The sequence below is a fragment of the Scyliorhinus torazame genome, chromosome 3 (genome assembly GCF_047496885.1).
Source record: "Scyliorhinus torazame isolate Kashiwa2021f chromosome 3, sScyTor2.1, whole genome shotgun sequence".
Lineage (NCBI taxonomy): Eukaryota > Metazoa > Chordata > Chondrichthyes > Carcharhiniformes > Scyliorhinidae > Scyliorhinus > Scyliorhinus torazame.
The window spans coordinates 305,428,372-305,443,283 of NC_092709.1; the positions used below are offsets into that span (position 1 = coordinate 305,428,372).

Consider the following 14,912-nt stretch of genomic DNA (forward strand, 5'->3'; position numbering starts at 1 on the left):
TACCAGCTTGAAATGAATACATGTAAATAATTATGGAGGGCAGGTTTGGCTTTGATTGTGAACCCTCAGCTTCATTAATAGAATGATATTGTTGCTCACCATGTTAAGATTCACAAGTGGAAAGTGACTCTGTGGGAGTGAAGTAAAGAAAGACAATCTGTGCCTGTAGAAAGTTTTCAAATGTAAGGCCTCAAAGAGGAAAGAATGAGGAAAAATCAGAGGAAGAAATTGGGTTACATAATCTGTTTGAGCACATATACTTTTTATGGGTCAATGCCATTGAGCAAAAACATTTTGATTGATGTACTCACTATTCCTAAACGCTGTTTCTATATTTAAAGGCAAATCAAAAATTACCATTCATCATTTAAACATTCGCACCAACTTGGTCAGAATCATCGAATCCCTACAGTGCAGAAGGAGACCATGCGACCCATCGAGTCTGCACTGACCCTCTGAAAGAGCACTCCACCTAGGCTCACTCCCCCACCCTACCCCTGTATTCCTTAAGCCCCAATTAACCTTTGGACACTCAGGGGCAACTTAGCAAGGTCAATCCACCTAATCTACACATCTTTGGACTGTGGGAGGAAACCGAAGCAACCGGAGGAAATCCACACAGACACTGGAAGAATGTGCAAACTCCACACAGACAATCACCCAATCGAACCCAGGTCCCTGGTGCTGTGATGCAGCAGTGCTAACCACTGTGCCATCATTTCCTAGGTTGTGGGTGTGATTTAATGGCCATGCTGCATCTGAAAAGCAGCTCATCGCAGCGCAACGTGGCTGATAAAAGCCGGAAACCCCGCTCCCAAGAGCTACCCGGCTCACAACGTCTCGCGAGATCGAACACAATCTCACGAGATGCTGCAATGTGAATCCCACCCACCTGCATATTAAAGCCAAACAGCTAGTCTCAATTTAATGTACAGATTCCTGAGGTATTGGGATCTATCTCCTTCTCCTCAGAGACCTCGGGCGAACGCCATCCGATACTGGTCTCCACAAATGGGGAACAGACAGAACGGCACTTGTGGGGGGTAATCCAGGGGATCGGAGGCTCCCAAGTGCATACCCTTTGGGTAGGGTGGTATCCGCCATGGCTGGTGCCACCAGTGCCCAGTGGCACTGCCAGGTTGGCACCACTAAGGGGCCAGGCTGGTATTATCTGCGTGGATGCGATCGGGCTCAGGGTGCCCTGCACGGGTGTTGGTGGGGTTGCAGGGAACTCTCGCATAGCATGGTGAGGTCTGTTGGGGGTCTCGCTACACTGAGTAGTTTCGGCGAGCGCAGCTCCTCAGTGTACAAAATGGGGCTATGTGTGGCCTTAGCTGCCCGTTCCCTGTTGACACCCCTTATCAAACGCGATTTGCGTTTTAAAGCGTTATGTTTCTCGGTGCTGTGAGTGCTGGAAAACACGTGGCTAAATGCATTCGCTATGGGACTTTGTTCCCGTTTAATTAAATCGCGCTCTTTGTGTGAAGGCATCCTCCTATCCTTCACTCCATCATTTGAAATGTAGTCTGCAGTCACTTTGGCCGTCTCCACAACTTCTAGTGTAAAAGTCTTAAATACTCTCCTTTAAAGGAGATTCCTCAAACACCTCCTGCCCAGTCTTTTGCTCATCTCTCCTAAATTGTGTTTGCTACTGCTCAGCATCGTTCTCGACTGGAGGAGCTTCATGTTCATTGTCATTCAAATACAGCAATTTGTTGTTGCTGGGGTCCTTTCCAAATTTGTTACTTGCCGAATAACCTGATGGAAGGGATCATCCACCCTTTATAGAACCCCACCAGATTTACATTGCATTGATTCCAGCAGATTGAGAAGCAGCTGGGGTAGGTGATCTGCTCTACCAGGTTTCGGCCCATTCGATCAAATTGAAAATGTCACCCACTACTGCCACGCTCTATTACAATTGAACTGCCCATTTCCAAAGCTCATTCTTCATGAGAGAGTTATTAAAGCTCAGGTTACTGTAGAAATTGTATGGTTTTAGACTGTAGAGTGATATTACAATTCACACGTTTCCCCAAAGACCATTCGCTTTATAAAAAAAAATTCTAGGCAAGCTGTTACTTATTGTACTTTGTTTTCCAGACAGACCATTTATAAAATGACACAGCACAGAAGGAGGCCATCTGACCCATCATGTCTGTGCCAATTCTTCTAAAGAGCGATATGATTAGTTTTAATTCCTTGCTCTTTCATGTAACTCCCTTTTGAAAATTACTATTGAAACTGCTTCCAGCACTTTTTCAGGCAGAAAACCTCAGTCACCTGTCTGAATGATAAACACATTTGGGGTATATGTTCCTAAATGTAGCGGTTTCATCAGCAGGAAGTCAAAATGCTCTAAATATTGCTTCTTGCCATAAGAATAGTGCACTTACTGGTCTCATATTTTCTCCTTGACTATTTCCGTGTATAAAATATCTTTTTTTTAAACATTTCAGATAAAGACTCAAAGTGAAAGCACCTGATTACAAAGCAATGTTCTAAATTGGCAACTAAATGCACTAACAAATATCGAAAGCTGTACTACATGATGGACCTGACACTGCTCTCCGTAACTTCTGGAGAGTACTTATTTTCCAGGCACATTTCCGACATCTGAAGAGAGACTTTATTATAAAAAGCACAGCTCTGGCTGTAAAGTGCTCTGGGGTGCCCTGAGGACGTGAGAGGTGGTGTAAAACTGCAAGTTCTTTCCAAGTGAGCTAACCAGATGCTGGAACAGACCCGAGGGCTTTTCCAATGTTCCTCATTTGCATTACCAGTATCAACTTCATCATCAAGAGAACAAATTCAAATTTTGAAAAATGGAATTGTCGCAGTGGGTACTTTGGGGCTAATGGATATTGTTGTTCCCTTTGAGATTTGATATTCTTGTGAATTTGTCCTGAAGAACGCAAGACAAAAAGCTTCGACAGGGTGTCTCTTTTTTAAGCAATACTGGAGTTGTGTACTATCAAAACGACTAATGTATGCGTTGGGACAGGCAGGAGCTTTAGTGTAGATCCTGACCATGCTATCCCCGATATAGGAACCTGTGGTTCTGACACATGTGGCCAACTATTGTGGGCAAGAAAATTCCTTGTACCAGAGAGACATCTTTCATCCTACTGAATACAAATATTCACCCCTTGCTTACTCCACAGATGATCTATCCTGATGACTCAGCTAGTTAAGGCAATTAAATCATGAAGGACCCAGGTTTGCTTCCTTGGCTTGACTGGAGATAGTACCAGTATGGCTACTACTACAAGAAAACTCAGGAGAAAATTGTATCCATTTCTGATAATTATTCCAGAAAGCCTTGAGCAGCTTTTGTTTAAAATCATTCCTGGGACAAGGGCAGCACGGTGGTTCAGTGGTTAGCACTGCTGCCTGACGGCGCTGAGGATGCGGGTTCGATCCCAGCCCCGGGTCACTGTCCGTGTGGAGTTTGCATATTCTCCCCGTGTTTGTGTAGGTCTCACCCTCACAACCCAAAAGATGTGCAGGGTAGGTGAATCGGCCACGCTAAATTACCCCATAATTGGAAAAAAAAGAATTGGGAACTCTAAATTTAAAAAATAAATCATTCCTGGGTTTAAGACCAGCATTTATTGCCTATCCCTAATTGCCCTGAGAAGGTGTTGTGAACTGCAGTCAATGTGGTGTAGTACACCCAGAGTGCTTTCTACAATCAAGTGGTTTGCTGTCCATTTCAGAGGGCAGTTAAGAGTGAAGCACGTTGTTTTGGAACTGGAGTCGCATGTAGGCCACCAGACCAAGTAAGGATTGCAAATTTCCTTCCCTTGAAGACATCAGTGAGCCAGGTGGGCTTTTATGACAATCTGGTAATTTCATGATCTAATATTGAGATTAGCTTTTTAATGGCAGATTTAATAATTTTTTGAAATAAATTTAGAGTACCCAATTATTTTTCTCCAATTAAGGGGCAATTTAGCGTGGCCAATCCACCTACCTTGCACATCTTTGGGTTGCGGGGGTGAGGCCCACGCGGACACAGGGAGAAGGTGCAAACTCCACACAGACAGTGACCTGGGGCCGGGATCGAACCGAGTCCTCAGCGTTGAGTAATTAATAGTATTTAAATTCCCCCAACTGACATGGTGAGATTTGTCTCCAGAGTACTAATCCAGGTTTCTGGATTACCAGTCCAGTAACATTACCATTATGCCACTGTTCACCTGATCCAAATACACTATAACGCGAGTGCAATGTGTGGACTCTAGATGAGGACAGGATCCAGCTCCAGCTTATATCCTTTGCAGTTGATTCACCCACGAGCACGCAGGAATAATAGCCATTTGGATAAGGAGCTGAGCGATGACGGGTGCCAGTGGAATTTTATCTCCGCAACTCTGCAAGATGGGGGCAGGAAAGAACATTGGTGCAGAAAAAAGTGTTTCCTCAGTAAATTACTGTTAAATATATTGCAGAGCAAATAGCTTTTACAAATGAATGTTAAGACTTACCACCAAGCTCTTCTCAGCATGACCCTGTTGCAGCATTTCCCTGCCTTCAGTGACTAATCTTGACAATTCTCATTGTCAATTAGATAAAGAGCTTCCAAAGTATTTGATTACAAAATAATATTGCCTTTTAATGATTCCTTCATGTTGGTATGACAACATCTGATATAATGCTGCAACGGACACCTCCCTCGGGTGCGAGTGCTTATTGCTTAGGCTCATGCACTCTTATTTTACCTGTGGCTGTAATCAAGGCCTTTGCTAATGTTGAGAGATTAAGGCACCCTCGAGATAACATTCTCACTTTTCTACCCTCAAGACTTTTATTGCCGTTTTGCAATCTGGGGAGTAAGGAGCATTTCAAACTTTGCTTTTCTTCTTTTCAGGTCTCAGAGGGTCTTTGAAATTAGCTGAATGTAACTGATTGAGGCTGTACTGACTGAATGTTATGCTCATATTTCAGTAATGAGTACGTGTAAATTTACACCTCCAGGGTGGGATTCTCCGGCCGTTCGCTGGCAGCGGGATTCTCTGGTCCCACTGGCAGCACATCCCCGCCTGCGGGTTTCCCGGCAGCGTGGGCTGGTTTCAATGGGAAATCCCATTGACAAGTGGCGGGAGTAAAGAATCCCGCTACCAGCGAATGGCACAGCCAAATTCTTCATCCTCGCTAGCAGAGGCTGAGCGGACTCTCAACAGAGAATCAATCCCGGCCCAGTTCACTTCAAGTCTGAATCTTTGTCTATTCTTTTCAGTGTAATGACATTGGCATGATAAATATTACAGGTAAGTATTCCTTTTTGTTTATAAATTTAGAGTGCCCAATTCATTTTTTCCAATTAAGGGACAATTTTAGTGTGTCAAATCCACCTACTCTGCACATCTTTGGGTTGTGGGGGCGAAACCCACGCAAACATGGGGGGAAATGTGCAAACACCACATGGACAGTGACCCAGAGCCATGATTCAAACCTGCGACCTCGGCGCCGTGAGGCAGCAATGCTAACCACTGCGCCACCGTGCTGCCCAGACGTATCCCTAAGAGATGTAGATTTTCTTTCCGAAGAAGAATTTTGTTCCCCCAAGTTTCTCGTTCAGAAATTTTGACTCCCACTGCAGTCTGGTTCCACGGGTGTCAACAGCTCTGCTGTCTCACCCAAGTAAGTTATTTTTCAACTCTAACACTGTTGTCACCTGATATTTGTATACATATTTGTTCCTTTATTAATTCTTGTGATGTGGACATCATTGGACATTTGTTGCCTTAGAGGGCCCTGTTAGGCTACTTTAGGGGTAATTTAAGTGTGGGTTTAGTGTGGGTCAGGAGTCACATATAGGCCAGACTTGGTAATTCAAGAATCCAAGAATCCTATTGGTCTCTATTGCTCTGTACGACCAAATAGCAATGTATTTAGCAATGTGGATTGACAGCACTCACCTGCGACCTTTACTGTGAAGTTGTTGAGAATCTCGTTGGTGCCCCAGAGACTGCAGGAGTAAACTCCAGAGTCACCGTATGAAACATTGATAATTTTCAGCACTTTCTGTCCTACTTGAGTTCTGTTGTTTGGCAGAATACTAAGTCCATCTTTTAACCACACCATAGCCAGTGTGGAATCTTGAGGATTGCAAGACAGATCCAGTGTGTCCCCATTTCCAAGAAGGAAATCCTCTAGAATGGTCCGCTGGCTTCCCAAAGATTCTAGACCTGGGGAGAAAGTGATACAGTTTTAACAGAGGGTTCATTGAAATGTTTAACTTTCACATTTGTTTCTGTTTTTAATCTTTGAAGTATTCCTCTTCTTGCTCTCCCCCCCCCCCCCTTCCCTGCCCCCACACCCTCAACATCCATTCTGTCCTCAACAAATTGCCATCAATGTCTCTACAAATGTCGTTCCTGGGGTTAACTGTCAGAGATCTTATCCCACACTATTTCCCACCTTTGCTACAAAATAACCTGACTGACACATCACCCCTCCAGGAGATACAAAGGCTGGGAGATAGGTGAGCCAAGAATTGGAACTTGGATACTAAACCTCTTGTGTTGTGAAATTCCAATGCAAGAGTACATGCCATATTTTCATCCCACAAATGGTACCCCTTGCCTGTGAAGGTTTAATTGTGCTAAATCCAACCCATTTATCATGCCGAACAGGGAGCTTTTAAAAAAATTAATTTACGGGATGCGGGCGTCTTTGGTTAGACCAGCATGTATTGCCCATCCCTAATTACTCTTCAGAAAGTGGTGATGAGTTGCCTTCTTGAACTGCTGCAGTCCCGGAGGTGTAAGTATACCCATAGTGCTGTTAGGGGAATGGCAATATATTTCCAAGTCAGGCTGGTGAGTGACTTGGGAGGGGGACCTCCAGGCACTGGGGTTCCTAGGTCTCTGCTGCTCTTGTCCTTCTAGATGGTAGCAGTCGTGGGTTTGGAAGGTGCAGCCTAAGGAACCTTGTCGAGTTCTTGCAGTGCATCTTGTAGATGGTACACATGGCTGCCACTGTTCGTCGGTGGTGGAAGGATTGAATGTTTGTGGAAGTGTTAGCAATCGTTGTGAAATCACTTAGCTCTGTCTATTATTTGCTGCTTGGCATACAAGTAGCCCTGTGTTGTAGTTTCACCAGGTTGACACCCCATTTATCGGTCTGCCTGGTGTTGCTCCTGGCATGCTCTCCTGCACTCTCCATTGAACCAGGTTGGATCCCTTGGCTTGGTGGTAATGGTAGAGTGGGGGATATGTCGGGCCGGGAGGTTGCAGATTGTGGTTGAATACAATTCTGCTGCTGATGACCCACAGTGCCTTGTGGATGCCCAGTCTTGAGTTGCTAGATCTGTTCGAAGTCTATCCCATTTAGCACGGTGGAGGGTATCCTTAATGAGAAGGCGGCTTTATCTCCACAAGGACTGTACGGTGTTCACTTCTACCGATACTGTCATGGACAGATGCATCTGCAACAGGCAGGTTGGTGAGGATGAGGTCAAGTATGTTTTTCCCTCTTGTTGGTTCCCTCACCACTGCTGCAGTCCCAGCCTAGCAGCTATGTCCTTTAGGACCTTGCCAGCTCGGTCTGTGGTGGTAATACCGAGCCACTCTTGGAGATGGACATTGAAGTTCCCCAACTAGGCTATCTCCTGCACCCTTGCCACCCTCAGTGCTTCCTCCAAGTGGTGTTCAACATGGAGTACTGATTCATCAGCTGATGGAATGTTGATTTATTTATTGTCACATGTACCGAGGTACAGTGAAAAGTATTTTCCTGCGAGCAGCTCAAACAGATCATTTAGTACATAATAGGAAAATAAAAGAAAAAGAAAATACAAACAAAGGCAACACAAAGTCCACAATGTAAATACATAGGGCGCGATTCTCTAATCCCGCGGCAGAGTGTCCACGCTGTCGTAAACGGCATTGCGTTTTACGACGGCGTGAACGGGCCGACCCCACGACTAATTCTGGCCCCTACCGGGGGCCAGCAGGGCACTGGAGCGGTTCACGCCACTCCAGCTGCTGATCCCGGAACGAACTGGGCGCCGCGGGATCCGCGCATGCGCAGTGGCATCCTTCAACGCGCGCATGCGCAGTGGCTTCCTTCAATGCGCTGGCCCCGCGCAACATGGCACAGGACTACCGGGCCAGCGTGTAGGAAAGGAGGCCCCCAGCCAGAGAGGCCGGCCCGCCGATCAGTGGGCCCCGATCGCAGGCCAGGCCACATCGGAGCCCCCCCTCCCCCACCCCACACACACACAGGCCGCCCCCCAACCCTTCCACGCCAAGGTCCCGCCGGCTGAGCAGGTGTGAACGGCACCGGCAGGACTCGCCGTTTTCACGACGGCTGCTTGGCCCATCTCGGGCGGAGAATCGGCGGGCTGTACGCGGCCCGCGACGTGCCAACCACGCCGGCGCCAGTTCTGTGCTTTGCGGAGAATAGTGTGCTGGCATTGGGGCGGCGTGGCGCGATTCGCTCCGGTCATGGGGTTCTCCGGCCTGGCCCGAGAGAATCCCACCCATAGACACCGAAGCATACAGGAATGCAGTACTAATCAGGTATGTGGTAATCAGCCGGCTGTTTCCTTGCCAGTGTCTAATCTGAAGCCATGAGACTTCATGGGGTTCAGAGTCGATGTTGAGGACTCCCGGGGCAACTCCCTCCTGACTGTATACCACTGTGCCGCCACCTCAAATGGGTCTGTCTTGCCGGTGAGACAGGACATACCCAGGAATGGTGATTGTGGTGTCTGGGACATTGTCTGTAAGGTGTGATTCTGTGAGTATATCTATGTCTGGCTGTTGCTCGACTAGTCTGTGAGTTAGCTCTCCCAACTTTGGCACAAGCCCTCAGGTTTTAGTAAGGAGAACTTTGCTGGGCTGTCGGGGGCTGGGTTTGCTGTTGTCGTTTCTGGTGCCTGAGTCGATACCGGGTGGTCCGTCTGGTCTAATTCCTTTTTTGTGTTTTCGTAGCGGTTGAATACAACTGAGTGGCTTGCTAGGTTACACGTGTGTGAGGTTTGTACACGAGCTGTTTCTTGCTCGTGAGCTTGACCCTAGACATGCTGCTGGCAGAGCTATTTGTACTTGCTGCTGTTTGTAGTTTGGCATAGAGAAGACACATTCCTGGAGATTTTCGCGACATGGTGGTTACTCCTAAGGTATCTGCCAGTGAAGACAACCCTGTGGAATAAATGGCCCATTAACTGGCAGCGCAAAATTAATGATCTCCATTTACCTTCCCAACACACTTCTAGTTATTCTCACAAATTACACATGTTTGTTCCATATTTAACACATATTATCCAGTCACAGCTTATACTTGGTTTTCCTTCCATTCATGCCATGAACAATTATAGTCACACATTGCAGTAAGACTTTCCAACAATAACTTGCATCAATATAGCACCTTTAACATAAAAATATTGCAAAACATTTAACAGAAGTGGCTAAGACCTTGGACAATCTTCTTAAGGAAGGTTTTAAAGGAGCAGTGGGTGGTACCATGACAAAGAGGTTAAGTGAGGGAATTGAGCCTAGATCTAAACTCTGGGTCGCGGCCCCAATAGGCCACCCAGAAAAAGTGAATGAGGTCACGAGCTCCATCTCCTCCGAGACTGTGCCTTGCACTGGCACTGAGGTCCAGGTGAAGTCGGGCCCCGCCCTTACCCTCTTCACCTCTTGGTCTCTCTGGGCAATGAGGTCCTGCTGTGACTACTTTGCTGAGTATTAAAACCCAGCCCCAGCCATGAAACTGGTGACAATGCCTCCACTGCTGAGCTGTGGCCTGTCTGAGACCAGCACAGTTACCCTGGTGTTGCAGAACGTGCTAGCCACTCAGCCACTTCAAAGACCCTCATTCTTCAATTCTGTTGCTTCCTAGCCAAGGCCCATGAGATGGAGCAGTTCAGATGAAGTAATGGATTGGTGAGTACATAAAAGAATAAAACTTTTACAAAGTACTTTAAAAAACGATTTTCAGATTGATATGATATATATAGATTCATAAAATTCTAATTTCAATAGTTATATACCGAATGTTACAATGCTGCTTTTTTGCAGTTTTGATTTTGCTGGCATTAGGGATTGTGTTAATTTTCTAGTGTTAATGGGTCATATTGAAAACTAGTTTGGGAAGTAGGTCTTCGCTGGCTGAAGGTAACGCCTACCAGTGGCGGATGCAGTAAGAACATAGGAACATAGGAGTTAGGAGCAAGAATAGGCCATTTGGCCCTTTGAGCCTGCTCCGCCTGCGATAAGATCATGGCTTCTCTGATTGTGGTCTCAACTCCCTTTTCCTGTTTGCCCCCTGTCCCCTTAACTCCCTTGTCTATCAAAATCCATCTAACTCAACCTTGAATGAATTCAATGACCCAACCTCCATTTCTTTCTCACTAAGAAAGTTCCACAGAATAATGGTCCCCTGAAAGAAAGAAATTGTCCTCATAAAGATGGACAAAACGCTAGGTTAGATATCCGGAGAAATAGGGAGGAGGGAAGCCAGAAACTGAGGTTAAGGGTTTTATCTTTGAACCATTTGAGGACTTGGAGCTAAAGTGTGTCTGCGAGAACTCGGTTCAGAAGACGAACCCTTGCTTGATTCAATACTTTGGGGGTCAAAGGAAGATTAAATGAGGTGACCCAAGAACAATATATTCGTGAGTGGAAAGCATCAATCACATTTACAGTACTGTTAAGAGCAAAATAAGCAGTAGATCCTTGAGGAATCACATCTGCTAAGTCACAGAGTGGTCTGTTAATCCTATGTTTTATGATAGCTGATAAACTGCAACTAATCTGTTTTAGACTTTTTTTGCTCGAATGTCAATTTGCTGCGATGAACAGTTGGCTGGTGTATCTCTCGTGTATCTGGAAAGCCGATCACCGCAAGCTTCCATTATACTGATTAGTCTGTATTGTTATGGCATATTGCCAAATGCAACTGTGCAATGCCAATCCATCCACCCAAACTGACCTCAAGAGGATACCATCCATATCAAAATAACTCAAGGACATAATTGTTGATCAGATTTAAAAGCATTCAGTGGCACAAATATACCACCTTAATTTGAGGTTGGTGTCGTGGAATCGGGGGGAGGGGCGCGTTAAGGAAACTGAGTACACTTGGTTCTAATCTTTCAAATTTACACAGATTCTGGAAAGGTGCCAGTGGATTGGAAAATTATAAATGGAACACCTTTATTCAAATAAGGAGGCAAATAGAAAGCATGAAACTATAGGCCGGTTAGCCTAACATCGGTCATTGGGAAAACGCCAGAATCCATTATTAAGGATGTAGTAGCAGGACATTTAGAAAATCATAATATAATCAAGCAGTGTCGAAATAGTTTTATGAAAGGGAACTTATGTTAGACAAATTTATTGGGATTCTTTGTGGAGCTAACAAGTAGGAAAACATGTAGTGTATTTGGATTTGCAAAAGGTGGAGATAAAAACTTGCAGTTAAGAACTCATCGGGTTGGGGCTGTTATATTAGCATACTAACAGAAAACAGCAGGATAAATGGGTCTTTTTCAGATTGGCAAACTGAAACAAGTGGAATGTCACATGGGATCAATGCTGGAGGCTCCACCCTTTACAATCTATAGTAATGACTTAGATGAAAACTCTGAGTGTACTGTCGCCAAGTTTGCTGATGATCCAAACATAGGTGGGAAAGCAAGTTGTGAGGAGCACACAAAAAGGGCTGAATTTTCTTTGTCCTGAGGTGACAGGATGGAGGTGGGAGGGCCAGGTAAATAGGGGGACTTGTGTTTGGATGGCTCCCCTGCGTATTCCTGCCTCTGGGAAGTAGACAGGCAATTTAAATAGGTAAGGCCCTGATTCGAGGCAATTTTGTGGCACCACATTTTGCCAGCCACCAGCTCCATGGAGTGAGTCTCGCTGCGGTAGTCTGGGGACCAGTGGAGCTGGAGGCTCCATCCCCCCAAAACAGGGGCAGCAGGCATGAAAGGTATCCCCATAGCTCCAAAAGCCCAACAGATGAAATTCCTCTCCAACCCTCTTAAACATTTAATTATTTTTATGTCTTCTATCTGCCTCAGCAGCTCTCACCTCTCCTAATGGGGCAGTGGAGGCTTTAGCGCTGTCAGCTATGGGTGGCACAGTGGCAGAGTGGTTAACATTGCTGTCTCATAGAGCCAGGGACCAGAGTTGGATTCCCTGGTGGAGTTTGCACCTTCTCCCTGTGTCTGTGTGGGTTTCCAACTCGTGCTCCCGTTTCCTCCCACAGTCCAAAGATGTGCAGGTTAGGTTGAATGGCCTTGCTAAATTGCTCCTTCAAATCCAAAAGGTTAGTGGGGTTACGGGGATAGGATGGGGCGTGGGCCTTGATAGAGTGTTCTTTCTTTCAGCAGGTTGGTGCAAACTCAATGGGCCAAATCGCTTCCTTCAGCATTGTAGGGATTCTATGATTCTATCTCTGTAAACAGGAGCCTGCTCCCAATCCTTCATAGGATGGAAGGTGCAGCCAATTAGGAGAGCGCATCTGGGGTAAACAGCACTCCCATTCTGGCTCCTGACAGGTGTGGACTTGAGATCCCCAGTTAGTCCTGACATGGGCTCCCAAAGCCTGCGGGACAATCCTGTCCAAAGGGTCTGCAAAGGGATATAGACCGGTTAAGTGAGTCAACAAAAATTCAGCAGATTGAGTGCAATGTGGGGAAATGTGAGGTTGTCCACTTTTATGGGAAGAATAGAAAAGCAGATTATTATTGGAATGGAAAGAACTACAAAATGTTGTGGCGCAGGGGGATCTGAGTGTTCTTGTACATGAACCGTAAAACGTTAGGAAGCAGGTATAAACAAGTAATTAAGAATAAAAGCAAAATTCTGTGGCTGCAGGTGATCGGAAATAGATTACTGGAAAATCTCAGCAGATCTGGCGGCAATTATGCAGAAACAGTTAATATTTTGAGTCCATATGACTCTCCTTTGGGACGGAAGAGAGTTAGGAATATGTTGAGTTTTATAATTTAATTAGTACGGCTAATAGAATGTTGGCTTTTATTGCAACGGGGATGGAGTATAAAAGTAAGAAGTCTTGGACAACTGTACAGGTTGTTGGTGAGATCACGCCTCATGTACTGTCTTTAGTTTTGGTCCCTTACTTAACAGTGCAGAAGGAGGCCATTCAGCCCATCAAGTCTGCACCGACCCACTTAAGTCCTCACTTCCACCCTATCCCCGTAACCCAATAACCCCTCCTATCCTTTTTGGTCACTAAGGGCAATTTATCAGGGCCAATCCACCTAACCTGCACGTCTTTGGACTGTGGGAGGAAACCATTGCACCCGGAGGAAACCCACGCAGACACACAAGAACATAAGAACCAGGAGCAGGAGTAGGCCATCTGGCACCTCGAGCCTGCTCCGCCATTCAATGAGATCATGGCAGATCTTTTGTGGACTCAGCTCCACTTTCCGGCCCGAACACCATAACCCTTAATCCCTTTATTCTTCAAAAAACTATCTTTATCTTAAAAACATTTAATGAAGGAGCCTCCACTGCTTCACTGGGCAAAGAATTCCATAGATTCACAACCCTTTGGGTGAAGAAGTTCCTCCTAAACTCAGTCCTAAATGTACTTCCCCTTATTTTGAGGCTATGCCCCCTAGTTCTGCTTTCACTCCCCAGTGGAAACAACCTGCCCACATCTAACCTATCTATTCCCTTCATAATTTTATATGTTTCTATAAGATCCCCCCTCATTCTTCTAAATTCCAACGAGTACAGTCCCAGTCTACTCAATCTCTCCTCGTAATCCAACCCCTTCAGCTCTGGGATTAACCTAGTGAATCTCCTCTGCACACCCTCCAGCACTAGTACGTCCTTTCTTAGGTAAGGAGACCAAAACTGAACACAATACTCCAGGTGTGGCCTCACTAACACCTTGTACAATTGCAGCATAACCTCCCGAGTCTTAAACTCCATCCCTCTAGCAATGAAGGACAAAATTCCATTCGCCTTCTTAATCACCTGTTGCACCTATAAACCAACCTTTTGCGACTCATGCACTAGCACACCCAAGTCTCTCTGCACAGCAGCATGTTTTGATATTTTATCATTTAAATAATAATCCCGTTTGCTGTTATTCCTACCAAAATGGATAACCTCACATTTGTCAACATTGTATTCCATCTGCCAGACCCTAGCCCATTCACTTAACCTATCGAAATCCTTCTGCAGACTTCCAGTATCCTCTGCACTTTTTGCTTTACCACTGATCTTAGTGTCGTCTAGGGCAGCTCGGTGGCACAGTGGTTAGCACTCCTGCCTCACGGCGCCGAGGTCCCAGGTTCGATCCCGGCTCTGGGTCACTGTCCGTGTGGAGTTTGCACATTCTCCCCATGTTTGCGTGGGTCTCGCCCCCACAACCCAAAGATGTGCAGGTAGGTGGATTGGCCACGCTAAATTGCCCCTTAATTGGAAAAAAATAATTGGGTACTCTTGAAAAAAAAAATCTTAGTGTCGTCTACAAACGTGGACACATTGCCCTTGGTCCCCAACTCCAAATCATCTATGTAAATTGTGAACAATTGTGGGCCCAACACTGATCCCTGAGGGACACCACTAGCTACTGATTGACAACCAGAGAAACACCCATTAATCCCCACTCTTTGCTTTCTATTGATTAACCAATCCTCTATCCATGCTACTACTTTATCCTTAATGCCATGCATCTTTATCTTATGCAGCAACCTTTTGTGTGGCACCTTGTCAAAGGCTTTCTGGAAATCCAGATATACCACATCCATTGGCTCCCTGTTATCTACCGCACTGGTAATGTCCTCAGAAAATTCCACTAAATTAGTTAGGCACGACCTGCCCTTTATGAACCCATGCTGCATCTGCCCAATGGGACAATTTCCACCCAGGTGCCTCGCTATTTCTTCCTTGATGATAAATTCCAGCATCTAC

General features: G+C 45.7%; 1 protein-coding gene across 8 annotated transcripts in view; it reads right to left on the minus strand.

The window, feature by feature from the left end:
• The window catches only part of LOC140409223 (fibroblast growth factor receptor 3-like), a 277,279-nt gene that overhangs the window by 158,445 nt on the left and 103,922 nt on the right, over positions 1-14,912 (minus strand). For all 8 annotated transcript variants that reach the window (XM_072497512.1, XM_072497513.1, XM_072497511.1 and 5 more), the window contains exon 3: positions 5,925-6,194. In XM_072497512.1, coding sequence (XP_072353613.1) covers positions 5,925-6,194 — 270 coding nt within the window. The remainder of the gene's footprint in view (positions 1-5,924; positions 6,195-14,912) is intronic.